This window comes from Gobio gobio (assembly GCF_949357685.1).
Source record: "Gobio gobio genome assembly, chromosome: 23".
NCBI classification, from domain to species: domain Eukaryota; kingdom Metazoa; phylum Chordata; class Actinopteri; order Cypriniformes; family Gobionidae; genus Gobio; species Gobio gobio.
In genome coordinates this window covers 19,832,908-19,851,347 of record NC_137119.1, presented here as the reverse complement: position 1 = coordinate 19,851,347, position 18,440 = coordinate 19,832,908, and the positions used below count along the sequence as shown (strand labels likewise).

The 18,440-nt window shown below is 37.6% G+C and overlaps 1 protein-coding gene across 2 annotated transcripts; it reads right to left on the bottom strand.

Annotated features, from left to right (window-relative positions):
- Positions 1-11,056: 11,056 nt before the first annotated feature.
- On the bottom strand, positions 11,057-18,022 carry LOC307119357 (sialic acid-binding Ig-like lectin 13). Of its 2 annotated transcripts, none has more exons than XM_079805583.1 (8): positions 17,613-17,973; positions 17,380-17,451; positions 16,890-17,264; positions 13,368-13,685; positions 12,997-13,254; positions 12,768-12,867; positions 12,565-12,616; positions 11,057-12,272 (listed from the first exon to the last, which is right to left on the bottom strand). In XM_079805583.1, the coding sequence occupies exons 2-8, from the start codon at positions 17,441-17,443 to the stop codon at positions 12,054-12,056; spliced, it is 1,386 nt and encodes a 461-aa protein (XP_079661709.1). In that variant the 5' UTR covers positions 17,444-17,451; positions 17,613-17,973; the 3' UTR covers positions 11,057-12,053. The 2 variants fall into 2 exon arrangements, with proteins under 2 accessions (XP_079661709.1, XP_079661710.1); XM_079805584.1 differs by having other exon boundaries at positions 11,917-12,272; positions 12,768-12,849; positions 17,613-18,022.
- Between the last annotated feature and the right edge of the window lie 418 nt (positions 18,023-18,440).

Here is an 18,440-nt window from a genome sequence, read left to right as displayed (position 1 = left end):
TGCAAGTAATCCTGCAAAACAGAAAGAAAGGAAATTTCATTACATTGCATGCAAGTTGTGATTTCATACATAACTGTTTCTTTCTTTAAAAAGTGTTGCATAATTAAATGTTAAATACATTTATGAAACAAGTTCACTGATAGGTGTGCATTTCCATTATTAAAAGTATATTTTTAGTAGCACATATGAATTTGTTTAAAAATGTTGATTATTTACTTGATCTTTTGATCACGTAAATTATTTACATGCAAACAGGACGTTATCAGCAGTGCAACTGATGACAAAATAATTGAATATCTGATGTTATGTGAGCATTTCCGCTCTTGCAAACAGAGGTAGGTCATGAGGTGTGAAGAGACCTCCCCAATGGCCCAATTTGTAATCATTTTAAAGAATACATTGGACCTAATATAAACTTTTCTTTCTGGGACTTCTTTCCAAGAAGGGGCGCAACTATGGGGTATGACCGTGCCTGTAGGTGCGGAGGGAAACACAGATCGCTTTTGGGTCTTTTCTTCACACAAATCAATCGTTTGGCCTCGGAACAGTTGGAATACTTGACATTTTTCAATAAATTGTGCATGTTGTCTGCTATATTCTGTGTTTTATATCATATAACGCAAATGGGTAAGGGGCGGGGTTGGGCTACTTTCAAACGTGTCTGAATAGCGTAAATACAAATCAATACATGTAAATAAAATAATGCTGGCTGATTAAATTGAGAATCATACTCCAACATGTCATAATGGAAAAATTATAACCCAATAAATAGTTACATCATGATAACATTCACATGCCCAACACGTCTGTGTATGACGCCAAAGGTGTCTCATTGGAATCACTGCAGTACCCTTAACGTCGAAAAATGCCTTTCAAGGGGAACCCTGTACGTAAAAAAGTGACGACGAGGGGTCCTGACCAAGCGTCAATATGTGACGAGTGGGAGTGAGACTGTGTTGGCTGAATGCCCTGTTTCAAGAGGCGTGTCTGCTGTGAAACTTCAGTAAAAACGCCCACTGTTGTGATTGGCTGACATCTTTGCATTTGAAATGAGCGGAGGGGGCGTGGTTTAACGAGGTCTACCAGGCACGAGCTGCTGCCAGAGAGACGGATGGACCAGAGTTCACTTCACATCAGTTCTCAGCATGTCTCAGTTCAGTGAACTGTTGTAGTTACTAGAATATACTTCAGGTTATTAGTTTATTTCTAGTCGGAGGGACTGTCACTCATGTCAGAAAGTTAGTAACTTTAGTAAATTATGGATCAGCGCTGACTCGAGACGCGAACCCTTTAGAACGATTCAGTCCGATTTGGTCAACCCATTCTCATTCACAAGGCGTCAAATTCCGAAGCATGGTCAAGTGCCTTCCGCATCACAGCGAAGACGCTAAAGTCACCCCTAGGCGTCACTATATTGACGCGCTGAGTGCTCCATTTATTTCAGTTGTTTACCCAATGCGTCAGATCAAGACGCTTTTTCTTCTTTGATTTGTAAAAGCATACATGATTTTATTCATATTTAAAGGTTACTTTTATATTTTGGAGCAGCTAACCCAACTCCTACCCTAAACCAACCCACTCCTAAACAATATAGAAACACATAACAGGCAAATACAAGTACAGTCACATCTATTTTGGGGATTTCCTTCACACAAATCAATCGCTTGGCCTTGGAATATTTTTATTTTTTTAATAAATTGTGCATGCAGTCGACTCTGCCTGTTATATCTGCGTTTTATGCCACACAAATGGGTAGGTTTAGGGATGGAATGGGGTTGGGTTACATGTTAAAACGTGTCTAGATAGCGTAAATAAAATGATGCTGGCTGATTAAATTGAGAATCACAGTCCAACATGTCATAATGGCAAAATCATAACCCATTATATGCTCATCATGACGATAACTTTCCCATGCCCAACGCGTCTGTGTCTGATGCCAAAGGTCTCTCATTGAAATGAATGGAGCACTCAGCGCGTCGATATAGTGATGCCTAGGGGTACCTTTAGCATCTTTATTGTGACGCGGAAAGCACTTGACCATGCGTCGGAATTTGACGCCTTGAGAGTGAGAACGGGTTGATTTGGTGAACTGATTCGGTTCACTAAAAAGAACCGGTTCAAAAGAATGATTAGTTCGCGAACCGGACATCACTAATGTACCAGAGACGGAGCGATTGCTAACAAAGTTATTTATAGTAACTACTGATTTGTGAGAGAGCTGTCAGCGCAAGTTTATTGTGTTTGTATCTGAGAGTTCTGAATAAACACGAGTCCCAGTCACACCGAGTCCGTCTTCATCATTATTCTACCAACTTTGTAACACATGCAATGTACCATTACAGCTGTCGAGATGAACGAGTTACGAGTAAGTGTTGATTATAGCATTATTTTTAGATATGTTCCAATCATGTGAAAAGCGTCAGTGATGCGCATTGAGTACAGCGCAAACAAAGACACAACAGCAGTAATCGAATGTATCCAGTTGTATGTATGAATGTATCCAATCCAGTTTATTGTGGGGATAGCTGGCTAGCCTAGCCCGGAGACCCTCACGCTTACCCCCCTTCTGCTTAATCTCGAGCCAGATGCAGTACTGGGGGTCTGTGATGTTGAAGGCCAACCGGCCAGTGCAGCCCGAGCTTCGGCGTGTGTAAGGTTTATCTCTAAAGAGATGTGAGTCTGCTGATTTTGAGCAGAAACGACTGTATGCACATTTTAGAACAGATAGACGCGACGAGGACGTACAAAACACTGACCCACAAGATAGAAAACACGAAAACACCGTTCTGTCGGGAAAGAGAGAAGCCACAGTGTGTGCACGAATAATAAATAATTAGCTACACATAAGAAATCACTGATCACAGATCAGAAGGAACTGAAAAAAGACTTCTGTTTTCATTTGTACATCCAAACACTGAGAAACTGCCAGCGTTCACTCGTTCACAAGCAATGATCTCTCGAGCAATTGCATGGGCATGCCAGATTCTCTGGACGGAGGAAAGGGAGGTAACCGTTCCTGTTTGGACGTCAAAACAGGAGACTTCAGAATTGGCTAGTCTGGCCTGTCATTTTCTCAAAGGCAGAGAAAGACAGCCTGAACTCGGTTTACGATCAACATTTCTATCCACTTGGGGACAATATTCAGGCTAGGGGAACTCATATTAATGTTGAAATACCTCATACAATGAAAATTTCATGCCATGGGACCTTTAATATTTTCATATTAATGTTTTATAAATATAAATAATATATAATATATATTAATATAATTAATATAAAGAAAATGAATTGCTTCCTTTTTTAAATATATTTTTTTAAATGTGATAGTCTTAAAAATTGATAGAGCATCCATACCTAGAGCAGTACAATCTGTAATTCAAGGAAAAACAGAAGTGAATAATTTTGTTGTCTTCAGTTACTATGCAAATATTTTCAGACAGTTCCGCTGTGGTTTTAACAGTTAGAGTTTACTGTTACTAATTTATGAACAAATAAAAAACAAACACAATGTTCAAGTCCAAAAAGTTCCATACATGCTGTAATACATACATACTTTAGATTTATTATAACAAATGTCCATACTTTCTGTATTTCAGTATTTTAATATAACAGGTGACACTTTTTTACATTGTGTTGAATGTTGTACTTCCTCGTGTACAGTCCTGTTTTTTTTAAAACCACTATGCTCATCAATTGTTCTAGTTCAAATCTGACTTAATACCCATAAGTTTAGGTTGTAACCTCCACAAAGGGACTATTCATGAACTGTCACCATTACACCCTTGATGATACTAGTATGACACTTCACCTCTAAAGCAGCTTCACACTGTCTCTGGTATTAGGCTACATCATCTTCAAAACATCATCTAAATGATTAATTAGTTGATATTACGAAACAGATCTTGGTAACACTTTAGAATAATGGTCTGTCATTAATGGGTAACTATGCAGGACGTAATGCAGGACAAAAGAGTAGATTACATTAACACTTCAGCAACTACCATTAATAATATGGAAACAATCAATTAATCATCAAATTTAGGCCTGAGTTCATTCAAGATTGCCCTTTTTTTTCTGAACATGGTTATAAAGCATCATAATTAGCTACTCGAGTGTTAACTAGTCACTCTTCAAGAACTAGTGATCTGGGGCCACATGTATAAAGATGCTCTGAGTAAAATTTTAGTCTTAAGTATGTCACAATTCTAAGAATGATGTATTTATTCCTAGACTTAAGAATAAGTGTGATTCATAAAGTTCCTAAGTGTTAAGACTAGGTCTCAGCAGCTAAATTATTTAGTTAGGAGTAACAAGTTGGAAGCAGAGAGGAGGAGACCTCACATTTTCCATTTTCCAAGATATAATGTATTGGAGTTATGTATATGTATATTATGTTATGTATATGTGACCTGTGCTAGCAAAATGAGTCGCATTGAGCAAATTTTCCACAAAAAAAAGTTATTCAAAACTTTAAAAATGATGTATGATTTTTTGGATTCGGACAAAAACATGCCTGAGCTACACCTGTTTGAAGTCTATAGACTAAGCAAAGTCAATTTTGAAAAAAATCTAGTTTTTTTGAAGGTTCCGAAACAAAATCACCTCGCAAGCATAATAACATAAAATTTGGCACAAGTCAAAACCAAATATCTATAGGAAAAACAATTGTTTGATTAACTAATGAAACAGACTAGCCTAGAAATCTAGACGCACACTAGCGGCAGCAAATATCATTTGCTGCCAGTGTAGTCTAGCAACACCACGTTGGCTTGTGAGCTGGAAAAATCAAACTAGTCAGGCCAATCACATCGTGCATAGAGTCGGTGGACGGGCTTAACATAATGACGGCAGAGTTGTGGTGGTTCCGCGTGCTACTTGAAAACAAAGAAGCTGGCGAACAGCGGTCCTCTGGAAGACTTGGAGTTAAGCTTTTGTTACATAACTACCCCAACTGTAATGCACCAATCCTTTCTGCTTGAACAACGCGCAGTTTCATTAACCCTTCCTGACATTCTTGTTTCTTAATGAATAGATCCAACTCTTTAAGTTTAACAGCCAGTTTAGTTTGATTATACAACTCAGAAGCAGAATCTGAGAAAAACTTCAAGGGTCTCTGCAAAGGCTTCAGACTCCTCCCCAGGTGCTTCTAATTGACCAGGCAAAATACCAGCAAAGACCAATTCATCAAAGAGCTGTTCTTTAATTACCTGCTTCGTAGACTCCTTCAGAACGTTAATATGAAAGAAATCAGCTATCAGAACTAAATCTTTCTTCCTACAGCAATAATAAATCTAAATAATAATAAATAATAAATCTCTATAGTCGGATTAATCGAAGATTCTGTCAAGTCGAAATCCATACTCTTAACGTTTCTAACGCTTCTGCCCTACCCACAAGAATTCAAAGGATTCCAAACAAATTCCCAGAGAAAGGAGTACCTACCAACAACTTCAAATGGTGTTCAGCGCACATCTCATACCGGATTTCCTAACAAGAGACATCTCCAAGTTAATTAACACAATTTAAGACAAACAAGATGGGCAACAAGAATGGACGAGCCCCAATTGTTACATAACTACCCGTCTAGGGTGGGGAGTTGTATAAATAAATTAATTAATTAATTGAATAAGGAAAAGAAATCTTGGAGAGAGAACCAAGAGAATTCAACCTCCTGTCCCAGAATCAACACAACCAGTTCAAATTAATATTTTTTAATTTGAAAAGATAAAGAATAATACAAGTCCCATGAAAGGGTAACAGAAATACAATCTCAAAGAATAACAATAATAAATCAAAAAGAGGGGATAATGCTTCAGGGGAGAGCTAGGCCAAAATAAGAAACAAAACATAGGATAACCTAAGAATCTTAATAAATTCCCTAGAAGAAGATCATAAAAATAAAAGACATCAAACTTCCCTTATACCTACCCATAAACAGGAGAAAAGAAGTACAAACATAAATGGCACTCTGCCCCTACAATTCCAAAAATACAAATAAGTTAAGAGTGCTATACAAACATACTTGACATAAGATGTAAGAGTAATTAAGTAGACTGTAACACTTCAGTTCTCTTCCCATCAAAGAACTCACAACAATCAAATCAACAACTTTAAACAACAGAGTCTGGGCAGACAGGAGGAAGAAGTCATCCTGGCAAAAAGGAAGTCTCTCTCTCCTTCCCAATTGATCCACTTCTGCTTATATCTCGGCTCCTCCCAGTCATCCTCCAATCACACCATTCATCAGTAGATTAAATACAGCTGTACCTGTCAAAATGACGAGAAAACGAGAAAGAGAGAGCAAAACACCCAAACACATACACAAATGCATGACGCACTGCAACAACAAATAAACATACGTCCTTGGATGTAACACTTTTCGTTGAGAAAAGAACAAAGAACGGCACTGAAGTCATTCTGAAAAAAGGAAGATGTGTTTAGAGTTTTGCCAACCGGATACGGCGAAAGTTTAATCTAGCTCCGCTTCACCTTCTTAATTTCTCTGGTTGGTTGTAGCGCTATCCTATTGTGTGCAGAGGGAATTTGAAAGACAACTGTTTATCCCGCCCCTCGGATTGAGCCCTGCCAAAGGTGGCAAACATCTTGATGTGGGTCTGGCTTGTCAGGCTAGAAACAGACAGTCTATTGTACCACACTGATCCAATATAATGCTACACATCAGATGTTTTTCCCCAACAGTTAACAAAACGTTCACTTAAGACAAAACAGATAGTGTTTGCATGAATACTCGCCAAGACAGATATTTTGAAAAACTGTAATTCTGTGTATATGTGTGGGGATCGCACACTGTCTGAGGCGTCTATGTGCGCAGTCAGCGCGGGTAAGACCGTTTCGTGTACATCAGCATGAGTTCGAAAATCACATTTCATTGGTTCAGACTCATGTCACCGTGAATTCGCTGTGAATATTCATACAGTTGGAATGCTGTGCTTTAAAACGACACCAAACTTGTGCTGAGCAACTGTCGTTGCAGTGAGCAGAGAAAAACTGCAAGGGAAAGGTAATCCTCTTAGAAAACGTACAAATGATACTTTTAGATGTTTAATTGCTATTTGGAGCATTTGGATTGCTAGACATTTTTGTGAAAACCTAAAATTAGACTAAAATTTACATCTTTTGCCTGTAGATTGTAATAAGCCTGTGCGCATTCCTACTCATTTTGCCAGCACGGGTCACATATTATGATCACACTCGGTTGCAGCAAACAGACAGTGAAGAGAAATATCAGATTAAAAGTCTTAAAGGTCCCATGGCATGGATTTTCTTATTATTTTATAATGTTTCCTGAGGTGTAGTTATATTGTTAGTATTGTTTTTACATCAAAAAATGTCATAATTTAGAAATAAAAAGCATTTTTTCGATACTGATATTAGCCCTCTGGCTTGAATGCTCTGTTTGAAGGGACGTGTCTGCTGTGAGACTTCAGTGAAAACGCCCACTGTTGTGATTGGCTGACATCTTTGCATTTGAAATGAGTATTAGATTATGTGGCGGAGGGGGCGTGGTTTAGCGAGGTCTGCGTGCCTGCCAGAGAGAGAGAGACGGACTGCATGTGGACCAGAGAGACCGGGAGCAAGATTGCTTAGAAAGTTATACTGTACCGAGTTGTTGAGAGCGCAAGTTTATTTTGTTTGTATCTGAATAAACTGAATAAACACAAGTCCCAGTCATACGACCCTGTCTTCTTCCTCCTTATTCTACGAACTTAGTAAAAGTTTTCGAGAGGGTTCCACATGTTACAACGTTTTTATTACCATCACAGCCGTCGAGATGAACGAATCGTCAAAGTGTTGATTATAGCATTATTTTTAGATCTATTCCCATCACATGAAAAGCTGCAGTGATGAGCATTGAGTACACAGGCAATCTGTTGATCGTGTGAATGCAGTGATCTAGTCATTGCAACGCTTTTTCTCTCACAAAATGCTTTCACCACAACTAACAGCAAACACGACATCGACATGAATACAGTAAGAGCTTTGTGCAGCATAACAGCATCATTCATTATAATGGCAGTTTGGGCAAATGTGCAGATACACTCGCGACGTGTGATTGACAGTTCCGAACATTATAAAGAGAGTGTTCTTTGATTGCTTTCTGTAGTTTAATCATTTAAATAACGGATTTGTTTCATGCTACTAACAGAAAAAATGTGAAGTTTATCGTTTTAGTCACTGGCTTGATTCACTGATGCATTACGCTTAGGGCATCAAGACGGCCTGCGGCAAGACGGACAGTATTAAACGATTTAGAAAGAAAGCCTGTGTGAAATATGGAGTTGGCCCACCCTTTGCAGGCTTCACAACAGCTTCAACTCTTCTGTGAAGGCTTTTAGGAGTCTGTAAAGAAAGCTTTTGCAGTCTCCGTTTTAACTCATCCGAAAGGTGTTCTATCGGGTTGAGGTCTGGACTCTGTGCAGGCCAGTCAAGTTTCTCCACACCAAACTCACTCATCTATGTCTTTATGGACCTTGCTTGAAATTGCACATGAAATTATCCAAAATGTCTTGGTATGCCGAAGCATTAAAAGTTCCTTTCAGTGGAACTAAGGGTCCAAGCCCAACCCCTGAAAAACAACCCCGCACCATAATCCCCCCTCCACCAAACTTTACACTTAGCACAATGCAGTCAGGCAAGTACCGTTCTTCTAGTAACCTCCAAACCCAGACTCGTCCATTGGATTGCTAGACAGAGAAGCGTGATTCATCACTCCAGAGAACACGTCTCCACTGCTCTAGAGTCCAGTGGCAGCGTACTTTACACCACTGCATCCCACACTTTGCATTGCACCTGGTGATGTAAGGTTTGGATGCAGCTGCTCGGCCATGGAAACCCATTCCATGAAGCTCTCTAAGCACTGTTCTTGAGCTAATCTGGAGGCCACATGAAGTTTGGAGGTGTGTAGCTATTGACAGCGGCATGCGCTGACCCCGCTCTGTGATTTTACATGGCCTTCCACTTCATGGCGGAGTAGCTGTTGTTCCCAATTGCTTCCAATTTGTTATAATACCACTAACAATTGACCGTGGAATATTTAGTAGTGAGGAAATTTCACGAATGGATTTATTGCTCAAGTAGCAACATATCACGGTACCACACTTGAATTCCCTGAGCTCCTGAGAGCGACCCATTCTTTCACTAATGTTTGTAGAGCAGTCTGCATGCCTAGGTGCTTGATTTTATACACCTTTGGCCATAGAAGTGATTGAAACAGCTGAATTCAATGATTTGAAGGGGTGTCCCAATACTTTTGGCAATATAGTGTAACTAAAAGTCTATGACCAAGATATGATGACAAGGAGTTAAATAAACCAGGCTTGATCATAAAGTATTGTTTTTGTTTCTGACCTTGTAAGAAATGTAATAACTTATTCTACTCTACAAGTCAATGCTCTGAATGCATTACTGAAAGTAATATTTATATTTTTTGGCAACTGGAAAAATGCAGCAGTGGACCAGTGATGACTTCGGCCCATCAGTCCAACAGAAGCAGGGGACTGGCACAACATTGTAAAAAATGTTTGTTCAAATAACTCAATTTGTAAAGTTGGGACAACATTTGGACATGTTTTGGACAAATGTTTGACGATCTTGAAAAATTTTAAACGAAACAATTCAAAACCAAAAAGAAATAGGCCACTCTCTGATAATGTAATGCAAATGAAATGCAAATGTGACCATCCCTTAATCCTACCCAATACCTAAACTTAAATGCTATAAAAACTACTTTTATTAGCAGTACATTTATTGAAGCAAAATTTGTAGTTAAAGGGTTAGTTCACCCAAAAATGAAAATTCTGTCATTAATTACTTACCCTCATGTCGTTCGACACCCGTAAGACCTCCGTTCATCTTCGGAACAGAAATTAAGATATTTTAGTTGAAATCTGATGGCTCTGAAAGGCCTCCATCGGCACAATGGCACGGTTCACTCTCAAGACCCTTAAAAGGTACTAAAGACGTCGTTACAAAGTCCATCTCACTACAGTGGTTCTAAAATAACTTTATGAATCGGCGATAATAGTTTTTGTGCGCAAAAAAACCCTAAATAACGACTTACATAGTGATGACGATTTCAAAACAAGGCATCATGAAGCTTCGAAGCGTTATGAATCAGCGAGTCAATTCAGCGGTTTGAATCGCCAAATTTCAGCAGTTTAGCGGTTTGACACGCGATCCGAATCATGAATCGGCTCGCTGATTCATAACGCTTCGAAGCTTCATGATGCCTTGTTTTTAAATCGTCATCACTATGTAAGTCGTTATTTAGGGTTTTTTTGCGCACAAAAACTATTATCGCCAATTCATAAAGTTATTTTAGAACCACTGTAGTGAGATGGACTTTGTAACGACGTCTTTAGTACCTTTTAAGGGTCTTGAGAGTGTAAAGTGCCATTGTGCCAATGGAGGCCTTTCAGAGCCATCAGATTTCAACTAAAATATCTTCATTTCTGTTCCGAAGATGAACGGAGGTCTTACGGGTGTCGAATGACATGAGGGTAAGTAATTAATGACAGAATTTTCATTTTTGGGTGAACTAACCCTTTAATAGTAAATATGTGTTCCCCATACTAGTGTTACCACATTTTGATTTATAGATTTTAATCTGAGATGACATAACATAGAGGTTAATTTATGTACAGGCAAAATGCATTGAAAGATGGAGAATATAACATTGCGGTCTTGTTGAAAATAATATTTTCTATAATCTGCACTGATAGTCTTGTGGGCAGCTAGAATGATCAGAGTTCGAGTTCCGGCTTATGGACAGTAATTCAGTAATTATTGATTACCTAATAAGGTGTCAAGATTATGTTTTGTTCCTATTTGGTTCTGTTCCTGTTCAGTCATGTCAAGTTTCTATGTATGTGTTCCTTTGGTTCTTGATTCCGTTCAACTGTTGTCCTATTATTAAACTCATTAGCTCCTCTGAGTATTTAAGTCTGGTGTTCATTCAGTTCATTGTTCAGTGTGAGATAAAATACAGCAGCATTCATATTTAAGTCTGTTCACTTCCACAAAACACAATCTACTATCATTATTAAATAATTATCTTTATTAAAAAAAAAAAAAAAACGTTTTTAAGCATTTAAATCTTCACAGGAAGGTCTTCAAAATTTCGATGGCTAATGTTGTTCTTTTTTTTGTTTTAGTTGTTCCTCAATATGATATAACCTGACAGTAAAAGGTGTTTAAGATCTGCTCTTAACTCCTCTGACTGAAATCAATTTAATTTAAAATAATCTAGAGTTGTACTGCACAAATATACACAATTTTACCCGAAAAAAAAATTGGTAAAAAATAATAATAATAAAAAAATTAAAATAAATTCTACTTAACTGGGTGTAATATTCTAAGCTAGAAAAGCATACAAATACATTTGCTCTGCCACCCCTTTACCAAAAAAACAAAACACTAATTTTAATATTTTTGCTCATCTGTGAGTAAAACACAAGCATGCACTGACATAGGGTTAGGATGATAATCAGATGTTTGAATTACCATTTAGGCAGGACAGAATGAAGAAAATTGGAACAAAGTAACAGGACCAAAAAAAAACATAAATCAAGTTTATAATTACAGAATACTTAAGATTGAGGCATTTAAACACCTGACTGGAAGACGGACTATCACTATGAGAAAAAATAATTTATGTGATATAAAGTAATATATATACTCTAAAAAATGCAGTGAATTGGTTGTTTTAACCCAGTGAATGGGTCGTTTTAACCCAACTGTTGGGTTAAATGTTTGCTTAAAACAACCCAATCGCTGAGTTAAAACAACCCAATTGCTGGGTTAGTCCATTTTCAACCCAACTTGGGTTATTTTTAACACAGCATTTTTTAGAGTGTATATATAATTTAAAAAAAAAATTGTATTTAATTTGTTTTTATAAAGTTGTTAAATGTTTTATTTCCATACAGGAAGACAATACACATATGCAACGAGCCAAGCCAAGTCAAGCCAAGCCAAGACATACATACTACATTTACACAGCCATTTACTCAAGCCATTTATTCTAATGTAAACTAATCCTGGTTCATCTCCTTCTCTGGGCCTCTGACCTCTGCATATAGCGTCTCTTGTCCTGAACTCTTCACTGTGGTGCTTTTGGTTTGGGGAGTGGAGAAGTCAATCTCTCCATAGTGCACTATGTCATTCTCATCCTTTGGCATCTCTAGCTCTTCACCCGACACAAAAGCACCATTAGCATAAATGGAGCTAATCTGCACTTGTTTTTCCAGACCCTGAAAGAGCAGACATAATATATGACTGTTTATGTGGATCCACTGTCCTTGGTTTCTGTACATAATAAACCATTATATAAATGCAAGGTATTGATATCTGCTTATTATGGCACTTCCTGTTTGAAATGGCAGTAACGTGATCTAATAAATGACTGTTTATGTGGATCCACTGTCCTTGGTTTCTGTACATAATAAACCATTATGTAAATGCAAGGTATTGATATCTGCTTATTATGGCACTTCCTGTTTGAAATGGCAGTAACGTGATCTGCTAAAAGAATGTAAAACATACCTGATCTGAGACGTTGGTTTCCCTAATAGTGGATGCCTTTACCCTTTGCACTCTGTATTAATAGTAAAAGCAGAAATCCATAAAATACATAACGGACCACCATATTGTGAAAACCAGATTTGATACGTTATGTTTCAAAGTGAAATGACAGGTCTGAATTCATTTATTCTCTATTCCATACAATTCAACATCTAACTGCTTACCTTAGGAAAAGTGTTATCAGAAGAAATAGCAGCAGAAATGCTGAAACTCCTACTACACAGCCAATGATCAAAGACAGTGATTCTAATGAAACAGAGCCAGCTAGAAAAGAAGAAAGCAAAATTAGTTGGTCAATAGCAGGTAATTTAAAAATAAAATTCAATCATAAAACTGGAGTAACCTGATTATCATCAGATAATGTTTAGTATCTGTATATAGAAATAAACTCACCTCCCACAATCAGCTGGATCTCCTTTGACATTTGAATACCATGTTCATTCTTTGCTATGCAAAAGTACCAGCCTCCACTATTTACAGTAAAGGTCAGTTGTTCCCCTAAATCCAGCTGATTGTCCTGCCCACGTTTGTGCCAGGAGAAGGTCATGTTATTTGATGGACTGGCTTTGCTTTTGCAGGTCAAAGTCACATTAGTGCCAACAGAGACTGAAGCAGATGGATCGATGGTGATGTGAGTTTCTTTTGGAGGAACTTGGGGACAAAATACAAACTTCTTTAGATAAACGACATGCAATAATATTACAAATCTAAACATAATAATAATAATAATAATAACGGAGCAAAACTACTCCCAAGTCTCTTACACAGGACTCGTAGCATCACGGTGGTCTCCACAGTAGAGTCATTAGAAGAATTTCTTGCATATGTAGCAGTGCAGGAGATGTTCTTTTTGTGATCCATGTATGAAGCTTCGAAGGTCATGTGTGAAAACATTAAATGGGTTTTATCAGGTTTCTCCTGTAACTGTGTTGTAATGTGGGCAGATTCAGGGATGTTGGTCCAGGATATTGTAGGAGGATGTTTGGGGCAGGGGGCTTCAGCAGAGCAGTTCAGATTGACTGTTGTGTTCTCCATCACTTCTTTCTGAGCATTGGGTTTAAGGATAAGAGGTTGTGGTGAATCTACAGGGCAAAAAGTACATGGTATAAAATGCCATTAAAGGGTTACTTCACAAAAAAACAAAAAAAAATCAATTACTAACCCTCATGTCATTCCAAACCCATAAGACTTTCGTTCATCTTTGAAACACAAATGAAGATATTTGAAATGAAATCTGAGAGATTTCTGTCCCTCCACTGACAGTCCACGCAACTAATTGTAAGGCTAATCCATATGAATCGAGTGGTTTAGTCCAAATTTTCTGATGAGACTTGATCGTTTATATGATGAGCAGATTGAATTTGGGTTTTTATTCCAACCCATTCTCACTCCCAAGGCGTTAAAACTAAGAAGCTAAATAGAACCCAAGGCGTCACGGTATAAACAAAAAGGGAACTCCACTGATTTCATTTGTTTGCCTTATGCATCATATCATGCGACATTTCATTTCTTTCCAACTCTAAACATACCCACTTCACAACAACACGTAACAGGCAAACAAAGATATTTATTGTAAAAACTGACCAAAAACAGTATAAAAGTATTAAAAATGTTGCATTCCAAGTCTTCTGAAGCCATACAATATCTTTATGTGAAGAACAGAGTGGATCTTAATATTTTAATCGCTGAAAATAATCCCTCTTCGTGAACGCACGCAGTCATACACTCAGTCATTCAAAAGATACACCGACTCTTTAGCATGACGCAATTGGTCACGAGACACACGACAAGCCAATGCTATTTAAATCAAAGCTGGCGTAATGACGCAGTTGGTCATGAGACAGTGTAAATAAAATAAATACATGTAAATTAAATCATGCTGCCTGATAAAATTGAGAATCACAAACCCAACATTTCATAATGGCAAAATTATAACCCAATATATAATTTCCTCATGATGATAACATTCCCATGTCCAATGCGTCTGTGTATGACTCCAAAGGTTTCTCATCGAAAGCAATGAAGTTCTCTGTTCGTTGATTCCGTGACGCCTATGGGTATCTTTAACGCCTTAATTGTGACACGAAAGGCAGTTGACCATGCTTCAGTTTTTGACACCTTGGGAGTCGACGGGTTGATTCACATAAACATTTATTAGCAAAAATAAACAGAAGCTCAACTGTACTTGCTTGATGAGTGAGAACAAACCTCATTTGTTCTTGTAGAAGCTCAAATGTGCTGTTTAACACAAGAATGAACCTCATTGGTTTTCTCACATCAAGCAAACACGCTTGAGCTTCCATTTAAAACATATCTGATGGGCGAGTTGATTAATGTTTATATGTGAATAAAAGCCTAAATAAAATCTGTTCATATAAAGTTATCGTGTCTCTTCAGAAAATGTATATGCATGCTCAATTAAAAAAAAACATACGCTCAATTCATATGGATTAGTTTTACGATCTCTTTATGAACTTTCTGAAGCGTCAAATTGGTAGTTGTGTAGCTGTCAATGGAGGGACAGAAATCTCAAATTTCATTAAAATATTTTAATTTGTGGTTAAGATTAACCAATGTCTTACAGGTTTGGAATTACATGGGGGTGAGTAAATGATGACAACATTTTATATTTTTGGGTGAAAACAATTGCTGTGTGTATAACCTCATTCACTATTCCCTACATTACTCCACTAATATATGTCACTTGAAGGATTGAATGAAAACGAGTAAGTGAATTTGGACATAGTGTGCTGGAAGGGATGACGCTTTTGTAAAGTTTGTGCTTGCAGTTTAATAAACTAGCATTAACAACTTAAGCAATTTGAGCTACAGTAGCTCGTCTGTTTAATTGGACCAAACGGGCCAGCCTTCGCTCCCCACGTGCATGAAACTGACAGCTCCAGTAGTAATGAAAAGATTTATCTTGGAAAAATTACAAATGTTGCATTCCAAGTCTTCTGAAGCCATATGATATCTTTATGTGAAGAACAGAGTGGATCTTATCTTAATGTTTAAATCACTGAAAAAAATCCCACTTCATGAACGCATGGTCGTATGTCATTCAAAAGATACACATGACTCTTTAGCGTGACGAAAAGCATTTAGCATTAAGAAAACATCTTCATGAAAAAGAAAACATGATTCATCAGACCAGGCCACCTTCTTCCATTGCTCTGTGGTCCAGTTCTGATGCTCACGTGCCCAATGTTGGCACTTTCTGCAGTGGACAGGGGTCAGCATGGGCACCCTGAGTGGTCTGTGGCTATGTAGCCCCATTCGCAAAACAAACTGCGATGCATTATGTATTCTGACACCTTTCTATCAGAACCAGCATTAACTTCTTGAGCAATTTGAGCTACAGTAGCTCGTCTGTTTAATCGGACCACACGGGTCAGCCTTCGCTCCCCATATGCATCAATGAGCCTTGGCCGCCCATGACCCTGTCGCCGGTTCACCACTATTCCTTCCTTGATCCACTTTTGATAGATACTGACCACTGCAGACCGGGAACACCCCACAAGAGCTGCAGTTGTGGAGATGCTCTGACCTGGTCGACTAGCCATCACAATTTGGCCCTTGTCAAACTTGCTCAAATCAGTACACTTGCCCATTTTTCCTGCTTCTAACATTAATTGAGGACGAAATGTTCACTTGCTGCCTAATATATCCCACCCACTAACAGGTGCTATGATGAAGAGATAATCAGCGTTATTCACTTCACCTGTCATCACCGGTCATAATGTTATGCCTGATCGGTGTATGTAAAAACAAATATATATATATAATTAGCCCTATCTATTATTGATTGCTATCAGGATGTGAAGAGTTTCAACCAGTAATGGAAATAAAATTAACAAAATGCATTCATTTAGAACACCCTGCAATGTCAGCAAACAAACGAAACTAAAGTTGCGCATAAGTTTATAATGAGTTGATGCCATAATATACATCTGTAAACAAATATAAATGACCATACTTTAATTTAAGATACCAGTGTGTATACAGCCATACTTTATTTGATCTAATCTGTCAAATTTAAAAGCCTGAATGGAAAATGTAAAGAAAAAGAAAATAAGGAAAGAAAAACTCTATTGACTGAATCATCTTCTGAAGCAACTTAAGGCATTTTACTAATTTAAGGTATGAGAATATATTAAATTGAAAGACGTGACAAAGATTACCAATTATAGAGGAATTTATGAAATAACTCCACGATTATCATAAAATCACAGAATAATTTTGATAGCTTAACAGAACAATATAGTTTACAGTGGAGACCCACATACCTGAGACAGAAATGTTGACGGGGTAGAACTCATATGTGTAGAACCAATTCACATTTTTAGGATACATTTCCACCCTGAAGTAGTAATTGTCTGAATGATTCTTCATCACATCATAGAAAACAGTGGTACATTCACGCTGACTAAGATTTCCAAGTATCTCTATATGACTAAATCCGTTGATGATGTTTGCACTTCCATTAAAAACCACCAAATTCGGGGGATTTTTAAAAAGATGCCCCGTCTTTATCCAGAAGCCAAATGTACTTTCTGCATTCTTCAGTTTATCCTCTGGCACATCAAATGTACAAGGTATCTGCACACAAGAGCCGCTCAGTGCCCTTATTCTTTCAGGCAATTGTGCATAATATGCACCATCTGAAAACAGTAAGTAAAACATACAGACTTTACATTCATTTGTTTAACAAAAGTGTAGTACAAAATCTTTTTAATGCGATTTTAATTTGTTATACAGCACAAGGAGCTGACTCACTTGAAGATACCAGTACAAGTTGATAGAGGAAGAACAGACAAACCATGAAAGGAAAGACAGACATCTCAAGTGCTGTAGGTACAAACACAAAAACAGTTCTCAATCTACACTTTACATGGATCCCACACTTTTTTGATAGATATAGGCTCTAAAAAGTTATATTCACATGAAAATATTTCTACATTGGAAGTCTGAAATGTGAAAGACACAACAAATTGATAGGAAAGCCTCACCTACAGAAGTACAGTCCGTCGTTCATTCAGAGTAAAACAGAAGTCCAGCACAATTTCCTCACAGAACAGTGGATTTCTGTGAACCTGACTACAAGTTTTCAGACAGAGTAATGATGCAGAAGTTAACCGTTTCCAGGAGTTCCCATGTGTACTTCCAACAGGTGCAGCATTTAACTTTACCAAATTAAAATGAACCAAATGCCCATTTCTGTAAAACATGCATATACACGATCAATTGACCTTTTACATTTACTTAAATCCTTTCTGCACTTCAGCACTAGAACATCATGTAACAGGTTTTTTTTTGCCTACATTAAACAACAGTCTGTTGCGCTTCCTCATGCAAACCTGTTTATCAACCCAGCAACAAAGAACAGAGAAGCTTTAGTTGATGCTTACTGTTCTGAAATAATAGTGCATTGTAGTATAGTGGTTAGCATGGAAGCTTGTTAATGCTATGGAATAAACAAAACATGTAAAAGATAATTGTGACTCACAATTCTGACTTTTCTCAGAATTGCGGGAAATAAACTCACAATAGCTTTAAATACAACCAGAATTGAGATATAAACTTGAGTTTTGATTCTGACTTTATAACTTGCAGTTGCGAGTTTATATCATGCAATTCTGATATACAAGACAGAATTGCAAGATGTAAATATATAATTTTATGAAAAAGTCTGAATTGTGAGAAGTCGCAGTTACCGTTTGTATTTTGTATTCAGTGGCGGTTAGAGATCTGGTTTAACTAGGGGGGTATTCCAGAAAGCAAGGTTAACTTGCCATCACATATACCTTGAACTGTCGGTTGATTAACCCAAACCTTGC